Source organism: Gossypium arboreum, chromosome 11 (assembly GCF_025698485.1).
Source record: "Gossypium arboreum isolate Shixiya-1 chromosome 11, ASM2569848v2, whole genome shotgun sequence".
In the NCBI taxonomy this organism is placed as follows: Eukaryota; Viridiplantae; Streptophyta; class Magnoliopsida; order Malvales; family Malvaceae; genus Gossypium; species Gossypium arboreum.
The window spans coordinates 117,620,701-117,629,982 of NC_069080.1; the positions used below are offsets into that span (position 1 = coordinate 117,620,701).

Genomic DNA, 9,282 nt, shown 5'->3' on the forward strand with positions numbered 1-9,282 from the left:
GAGTTTCCCAAACTCATCCCTATTTTCATCCATGCGTAATCCCCAACCATAGTGGGCTTGAGTCTGCGAGGATTCGGAGTGGCCACTGCTCGCAATATGGATTTCTTCGGTGATTTGGACTTCAATTTTCTTTACTTTGATGATTTGGGTTTTGTTATGTAATAAGCCCGCTTATAATTATTTTTATTTGGGTTTTGATTTATAACTTATTATGATGATATTAAATTATATTAACTATCAAAATGGGCTAGATCTAGGGTTCGTTTTCCAAAAACATAAACTGATTTCAAAGTAACACGATTACAAACAAGGCTTCTGCTACGATAATGTTTTCCAAATTTGAATACGTTTTATTCTAAAATAGACATAATTACAATGGTAACCTAAAAATATACGCGATGTTAGAGTGTGGTAATGGCGGTGTGCATGTCTAGGATTGGATTCGAAAAAGCTTGGTACTTAAGCAGTCCGATGAACTCACCTCTTCTTTTCCGGTTTCCTACTTGGTGCACAGCTTCCATTCACTTTAACCCTCAATGAATTAATCCTTTGAACATCAAGTATGATTTTCTGAACTTAGAATGGGAAAAATGTTTTTTTACGTTTTTGATGTGGCACGTCAGATCCGGTCATAACGTCTAGGCCAGGGTTTGGGGTGTTACAGTAGCTCTCTATCCCTCTACCGCTCATTTCTAGATCCGAAATAATTAATCCCCTTTTTGTCATCTCCTTCCAGACCCATTTCAAAGGAGTTTTTACTTCTGTAATGTCTACCTCGATCTTCCTCCCCATATTTTCACTTATCGCGTTTACCCCACTGTCAGTGTGATTAGGTAATGTATTTTCTGCACTGGGTACATTATCAAACTTCACAATGCCCACTTTAATAAGTCTTTCAACTACTTTCTTAAAGGTAGTGCAGTTTTCTATTGAATGTCCCGAATTCCTGCATGGTAGTCACATTGAGCGTTTGCGTCGTACCATTTGGGGTATGGGGGTTGTAATGGCTTTAGGTAAAAAGGGGCCACCACATGTGCATCGAATAAACTTTGGTACAACTCCTTATATGACATTGGGATAGGCATAAATTGAAGCTTCTTAGTATTTTTCTTTGTGCCAGACTCTTGTATTAATAAACCTTGACTTCCAGTAGTCGCTGCTCTTGGCTGATTAACGATAAACGATTTTGCATACGCTATGTTCGTATTGTTCTCCTCGTTTTCCTTTTTTCGCAGGGCTGACCTTTTGGTATTTTCCCTTGCCTCTATCCTTCCACTTCTTATTACATTCTCGATCATTTCTACAATCATTACCACATCTGAGAAGCTTTTTGTGGCGCTTTCCAGCAAGTGTGTAATGAACGGGGCCTTCAAAGTGTTGATAAAGAGCATTGTGGTTTCTTTTTCTAAAAGCGGTGGTTGAACTTGTATGGCAACTTCTCTCCATCTTTGCGCATATTGTCTGAAACTTCTATTTGGTTTCTTTCCATATTCTGTAGAGTAATCCTGTCAGAAGTCATATCCGTCACATGGCTATACTGCTTTATGAATGCTTGGGCCAAATCTTTTTATGAACTAATCTTAGTACGACTCAGCTGATTGTACCACTTAGATGCTGCCCCCACCAAACTGTCTTGGAAGCAATGAATCAGTAATTGATTATTGTTAACATATCCAGTCAATCTTCTGCAAAACATGGTAATATAAGCTTCAGGGCAGCTCGTTCCATTGTACTTCTCAAATTTCGGCATTTTGAACTTGGGAGGGAGGATTAAGTCCGGGACCAAACTCAGGACCTTAGCGTCAATTCCATGATAACTATCTGCGCTTTCCATCGTCCAGAATTTTTCCTCTAGCAATTTACACCGTTTCTCTAATTGCTTTTGTGATTCCATCCTTGCCTTTTCCTCTTCTGCAACTTCATCCAAATTAGGAACAAGCGGATAATTCGAGTTATTAACAGGATCAGAGCCTGAGCTGGCTTAGAAATTCATTGGTATCGAAGCTCCAGCCTAAATCTGCTGAGGCCTGATCGTGACAGATGGTCTCTGCAGATTAATTTCAGGTTGTGTCGGTACATGTGTTGGAGTGAGGCCAGGAGGATATTGAGGGTCTTCATTATTTTCCCCAACATTATCCATAGGACCCTTTCCCTTATCCATTCTTCCCATCAGTAATTGGGACAACTGACTCATCATCTCTCTTTAGGATTCTATCATTTGATCTTTCATCTCTTGCTGAATATTGGCTAGCTGTTCTTGTATCTGTGACTGCATTTGTTCCTGCATGTCCTTTTGCATTTGCTCTAATTTTTCAAGTCTTTTGTCTATTGACTTGGTCTTTTTCCTTGTACCGTAAGGATGCGTATTAGGTTGGTTTTTGTTGGTTTCTAGATTACTGAAATAATTTTTAATTAATTAGACTCTTTTTATGGCCTTTAATGCATATGATGTAATGTAATGCAAATGCATGAATGTAAATGAGGCATCAATTTTGATTCAATTCCATTTAGAAAATTTTACTAGAAAATAAAATTCTTTACATAAAACTGAGTTACAAATAAGACTTCGCCCTAATGCTCAGAGCCTTAATTTTTCTAAGCAACGGGGCTAGCTCCTGCCCCCGATCTGACTCTAACTCGTACTTCACGCTCAGTATGTCCGCTTGTACTGCTAAAGCTTGCAAGTAATCGACTACCTCCCAAATCTGGGTTACGGCTTCTCCCATAATGTAATCCCTATTTCTGAATCGGCCTTGCGCATGGTGAAGCTGTTCCTTCCAACGTTCCTCACTTGCTTCGAAAAACTGAATCCACATCTCATAGCTTCGTAATGACGCTTCTAATTCTTCTAGTTTTCTTTTCATTTCTTCTACCTTACTCAAGCTTGCTCTCAACTCCATTGCGGTATTACGGCTTCAGTACTGATGAAGAGACTTCTCGAGTTCTGCCACTCTAGCCCTCAATTCACCTCGTTCATTTCTACTTTTTGACAGACTCTTCTCTAAATCCTCATTTCGTGCCTGAGCCTCTCGAAATTTCCTTTCCCATCGGTCGGCTTTGGTCTTTTCCTCTCAAATTTCATGGCGGCATTGCTCTGAAGTTTTACCTAACCCAGCAGTCCTCATAGACAGGCGTAATTTCTTACAATCTATCTTCAAACTGTCCAGATCCTCTTCGGCCTTACTTTTCCCTTTTCTCCACTTCTCAGCCTTTGACTTCTAAACGTCTACGTCTAATCTCAGATGCATCTTTTCTTCCTCCAACTGTTCGATCTTCTTCCCAAGCTCAAAACTCTTCTTCTCAAAATCCTGTTTTATAATTTCCAACTTTGACGGGGCAACTTACAATTGTTCCTCTATAGGTCGAGTATCTTCTAAACTTGGCCTAGGAATATTATCATTGACCCTTTTCCTAAACCATCTATTGTATTTAGGTGTCACTATGGAACTGACAGCCAACCTCTTCATCCAATGAGTTTGCTTCCAAGCATCAGACAGTTCCCGAACCTTCTTCTTATAGTGGTCACCTTTATAGGAGAATTCACACTGAGCAAGCCCGTAAGTCGTGGGTACAAACTGCCTCAATTTATATTGCCTTAATGCAAGCAATGGAGTATACCTAGTAGCTCCCCAAATTCATGACAATGGCACCCAATCAAAATTCCTGCATCGATATAGGATTTCATCAAGAACCATTCAAAAAGCTCTCCACTCTATATCCTCTTCCTTGAGATTTTGAAGAATTTTCATCCATTTTTCTTCTGAAATATCATCTCTTCTTTGCATGGTTACCTCCTCTTTTAACTGGGAATAACTTTCAGAAAAGACCCGGTAAGAAACCTTGTTCACTTTTCAAAAATGCCCATGAAACCACACCATCAACAGTTGTGCGCATCCAATAAACTGCCCGTCGCCTGTTTTCTGACACATGCTCAAGGATCTTAACGTCTCAGCCAATATTGCAGGTACAGGTGTGATTCCCTTCTCAAGATGATCGAATAAGTAGGTGACTGCCTCATCCACGTGCCTTAAAGCCTTAGGAAAAATCACCAATCCATAGATGCTTAAGGCGAAGATGGTGACCCTCTTCTTTTTATCTGGGTGTGTTAGAACCAAATCTCTCAAATTCTCTCAAGGAATACACTTATTATCCCCCTTTTGTTGAATTCGAGTAGTGACCCAAGGCTCGCTCATCTCCGAAATAGTCATCAATTTCTTCGTAAAAGTTGAACCGTTAAAAACCTTGGCATAAGCTTTTCTGACTTGAACTTTTAGACACCTCAGGAGAGTAGTATATTCCTCCATGGTAGGCACCAAATCCACTTCCCCAAAAGTGAAACAATTGTAAGCAGAATTCCAAAACTGAGCCATGACTCGGAACATACGCTTGTCCACCTTGATATCGAGCAAGTAAGCTATATCGCCATAACTTTGATAGAACAACTGTTTGGTTCCCTCATCCCAACGAGCCCATATATCTCTCAACTCTTACAACTCATTCTGTGCAACATTGATGCGAGTGAATTTCTACAACTCTGACGTATATCATTCTGCCAGGCTATCCCCTTTCTCTAATTGTAATTTCTCTGACCATGTAAGAACTACAGCATTATCCTCAATTTTATCAAGAAATTCATTTTCCATGTTCAATCTTCTAACTTAGTAATCGAATACAAATCAACACCTTCTTTTGTATGCAATGTTATGCAAAACACAATCAAAACAAAACACAACGAGTCAGTATCAAATATTAATAATAAAAAAAAATCAAAAAAAAGATAATCAAAGCACATATATGGGCAATTACCTAAGTTTAGTCTAGCTCCAACTAAAGAAGGCTCTTAGGGTTTACTATATGTGGTTTAGTTCTAAAGAGAATGTACCTGAACAAGCAGATTCCTCAATCCTCACCCATTATAGGCTCATATGGATCGAGTTCGGTTCAGGGGGATACATTTCCCTATGACCATACGGATATGAAAATCTCACAAAATCATAGGTATAAATGTACCCTGAAAGCAATCCACTAGCCCATGCGGAGGTGAACCTCACGAAAGCATAGTTTCTTACTCCCACTTAAAAGGTGTGACCACAACGGTCATACAATGAAATGCAATATTATTCTACAAGACCCGAACCATAACAATCATACAATCAAATGCAATCGAAAAAATCATGATTTTCAAAACAAATTTTCAATTCTTTGACAAAAGGACAGCAAATAATCAACTTTATGGCTTGACTCTCTTGTTCAATCCCCAGTGGAGTCGCCAAGCTGTCGAAACTATTTTTTTGTTTGAACATGAAGAAAAACTGGAATTGACTTTTAAAACAAAGTGTGGAGTAGCTACCAATATTTTTGTTTAGGTGTGATTGGATCACCTAATAAAATATTTTGTTCCATTTAAATCAATGTTGGTCTACGTAAATTTGAGAAAACGAGTTCGGGAGCCGTTTACGTATGAGAAAGGATTAGCACCCTCACTACGCCAAAAATTGGTACCAAATTGATTAAGTATTGTCCTTATGTCTAAAATTTAAAGCTATTTTTAGAATATGGTTCCTTTTAAAACATTTGAATGGCTCAAGTTGGTCGTCAGAATTCTCTTGTTTCAAAGGTATACAGCATCACATCCAGCACGATAGGACACGATCCTTTATACCCTCGAAAACACGATAAATTTTTGACTTCCAAAAGTTTATATGTTGAAAATTACAAAAGGATGCCCAATTATTTAGCTCAACGAAAAATCGAAACCCAGCACAGTAGGACACGATTCCTCGAATTTCCAAACATTAAACATTGCCTTGCTTTAGAATTTAGAAAACACGAGTGAAATTCTAAAGGAATATTCAATTATTTTGAACAAACCGGAAATCAAAACCCAGCACGATAGGGCACGATTCTCTGAATTTCCAAACATTGAATATTGCCTTGTTTTAGAATTTGGAGAACACGAGTAAAATTCTAAAGCAATATTCGATTATTTTGAACAAACGGGAAATCGAAACCCAGCACGATAGGGCACGATTTCCCGAATTTTCAAACATCAAACATTGCCTTCGTTTTAAGGAATTTTCAAATGAATAATTATAAAATCAGCTTAAAGCGCACTAATTTGTCTTGAAATAAAATGGAATAATTAACTTTAAAGAGTTGGACATTATAAAACGATATTTGTAAACCACAAGAAAAAAATTAAAAACATGGGATACTATGCATGCGTAAAATATGATAATGGATGGATGAAGATAATATAACTTATTTAACCAATTAACCAAGCAAACAATTAACTCAAAATATAACAAAATTCATAAGCATGGGTGAACAACAATTGATTTAATAATGCATAAAACGAGTAAACATGATGTAGCAAATATACATGAAATAACGTGAAGATAATTAATACATGAGACTCCAAACAATATAAAACCAATATGATACAAAAATAATTTCTAAAATGATGGACTAACGAGCGAATAACATATGCTAGAACTCAAATAATCTATAAAGAAAAAATAAAGAACATATATATAATTTTTTTTAAAATTGATGTTGCAAAAAGAAGACATTTAAATCAAATAATATGCCAAATATTAAAATATATATATATATTTACAAAAGATTAACAGTATACACACAAAGAAGGAGAATTTAAATGATACATAAAATATAAAAGGATAGTAAAAATACATGATAAAATATGATCTTAGAAAATAATTATGCACACAATAGATTTAAAAAAAACATATGCATATATAAAAGCAATTATATGTAAAAAAATAGCTTGGGAATAATAATGCGTATAAGATTAAATTAATTTTGCTATAAATTATATATGCTAAATATATATTAAAGCATTTAAATATGATACTAGATAAATTTCTAAAATAATATAATATATAAAGAAGAATTCAAATAATAATTCTAAACACAAAAAATATGAAGTTTTTGTTTTAAATGGATTCATACATACATAAAAACATTAAGTAAATTTTAAAACAATAGGTATTTTGAATAGAAAACTCAATGGGTATAAATATACACAAAAATATTTAAACAAAATTTTATATAAATGGTTAAAACAATACAATGTAAAATAGCTTCAAAATAATGATTATGTAAAGTAAAGATACCAAAATAATTTAACATACATATATAAAAAGAACTAAATGAATTCTCAAAATCATAATGAATAGAAGGCTCGATTTAAATAATATAGGTACAAGTATAGAAAGAGATTTGAGTTAAAATAAAAATGATAATTTAAAAAAAACTATTAGAATCAAAATAGGGACCTGAAAATACAAATATTCCAAGCTTCAAAACACAACATTTAAACAAGGATCAAATTGAAATGATGTTTAAATTATAGGGCGAATTAAAAAAACAAAGAAATTTGGACTAGGCCTGATCAAACACCAGCGCGAAAAGAAGGGACTAAATGCACAAATTTCCCTTTACCGCAGCAAACGCGCTGATCCTGAGGGCATTGGAACGGGTCAACGGGCATGGCTTCCAGATGACGTCGTTTTTAAACCATTGAAGTTGGTTTAAACGGCGTCGTTTCTTTGTTTCCTTATAAGGTTAAATATTGCCTTCATTCAGCTGAACCTTAACAATGCCCTAGCCTCTCCATTTTGTTGCTCAGTCGAACCCCAAATGCTCCCCTAGGCGCCAATACGCCAACACGAACGGTGACCAGTGTTTTCGAACTTCAAAGGGGTGGTTTTTAGCCTTGAGATTCCATTTAGGCTTCAATTTCAACGAAGTGAAAAGGAACCGATGGCCGACTCGCAAGGTAAGGTCTCGCTTTTCCCTTTTTCTTTTAGTTTTAAATGCAACGATGAAAAAGCAACGAAGCAAAGAGATAGGAAAAATCAACAGAAAATTAAAGAAACTAAAAGAAACAGAAATCACCTCTTCAAAAATTGCTTTTGAATTTTTCTATTCAGTTATGCGTAAAAAAAATGAAGAAGAAGATACATTCGCCTTCTAAGGCTTTATATAGTCGAAATCAAAAGAAAAATACATCTTCTTTTTTTTGCTATTTTGTACTGCTGTCGTGTTTTTTGTTTGCAGGTATGGGGTACGGGGCCAGTTGGGGCTTACGGCTTGTTGACGTGGAGGCGTGGGCGTGGGCGTGGCTGTGGCACAAGGAGGCCGTACGGTGCTGAAGGCTGGAGGCTGCGGCGCTCCTTGCTGCTAGGGCTTACTAGCTTAGTCAAACCTAGGTTTAGATTTTGGGCCATTGGGCCCTATTGTAAATGGGTATTTGGGTTTGTTATTGGGCTTGTATTGGTTGTAATCGGACTTGGACTGCTGGTTTGGTTTTATTATTATTTGGTTTATGTTTGTATGGGCCCGGGCTAAATTGGCCCATTACATAAAGAATATTTAAAAAAATTGAAAAACTTCTACAATAATATTGTTTGAGATTTTTTTTTTTGAATAAAATTCAGCTGGAGGTTTTAAGAAGCAAGATTTAAAAAAAAAAAAACACAGGAAACAACAACTAGAAAAATATAAATAAGTAAATTAAAGATTATCATACTAAAATGTCTTTTTTTCTCTTATTTTGTTTTGAAAGAGTTTTCAAAAATAAATAGTTTTAAATTTATGTGCTCTAACATGGAATTAGTTATATTGTAATAAGATTTTAATTTGACATGTTTAACTTTTTTTAATTTAACTCGAACAATTTCATTCGATTCAACTCGACTGAAATTTCATTTTACTCAATTCGATTCGAAAAAATGTCAAAGCAAATTACGATGATGAAGTGAGACTCGAAACTTTTTCACCCGATTCGATCAAATGATCACCTAATCAATAGCTTGAGCTACTCGAGCTTGGCTCGATAATTACTTAATCAAGTTCGGTTTTTTTTAGTTGAATGTGAGTAGCTTGGAAGTACCAGTGTCTCATTTACATCCCTATTTAGAGCTATAAAAAGGGATCACTGAAGCCATTCTACACATATACAAGTTCAAGAAGGCCAAAAGATCTTTGCAAAAATATCTGAAGAAGTCGAAGAACTTGAAAAAAATCTGAAGAAGGCCACATCTGTTCTAAAGAAAAGCTGCCTTCCAATCCTGTTCAGCCGTGGAGAAGAAGCCAAAAGTTGTTCTTGAAGATAGCTAGCTTTCAATCCAAATCAACTGAAGAAAGGAGGTCCAAACCCATTTCAAAAGCAAGTCAACATGATCCTTCAAGCAATCCACATCCATCCAAGTTTAAATCATATGACCCTTGGATCAAAGCTCAAAGTGAAGAGAAGAA

General features: G+C 35.9%; 1 protein-coding gene and 1 long non-coding RNA gene across 2 annotated transcripts; one reads left to right on the top strand and one right to left on the bottom strand.

Moving 5' to 3' along the window:
- Window positions 1-926: 926 nt before the first annotated feature.
- On the bottom strand, window positions 927-2,900 carry LOC108472099 (uncharacterized). Its single transcript, XM_017773619.1, has 3 exons — window positions 2,605-2,900; window positions 1,625-1,976; window positions 927-1,505 (listed from the first exon to the last, which is right to left on the bottom strand). Exons 1-3 carry the CDS (start codon window positions 2,898-2,900, stop codon window positions 927-929), a joined length of 1,227 nt encoding a protein of 408 aa, XP_017629108.1.
- A 4,689-nt stretch (window positions 2,901-7,589) lies between these two features.
- On the top strand, window positions 7,590-8,426 carry LOC128283458 (uncharacterized). Its single transcript, XR_008273806.1, has 2 exons — window positions 7,590-7,801; window positions 8,083-8,426. It is a non-coding gene; the product is annotated as an uncharacterized LOC128283458 (long non-coding RNA).
- Window positions 8,427-9,282: the final 856 nt, after the last annotated feature.

Coding starts and splice junctions, on each gene's coding strand:
- LOC108472099 (XM_017773619.1), bottom strand. CDS start 2,900: ATGGAGTTGAGAGCAAGCTTGAGTAAGGTAGAAGAAATGAAAAGAAAA. Junction 1,977..2,604: donor CGGGGGCAGGAGCTAGCCCC/GTTGCTTAGAAA, acceptor TTTCTAAGCCAG/CTCAGGCTCTGATCCTGTTA. Junction 1,506..1,624: donor ATTGCTTCCAAGACAGTTTG/GTGGGGGCAGCA, acceptor GACTTCTGACAG/GATTACTCTACAGAATATGG.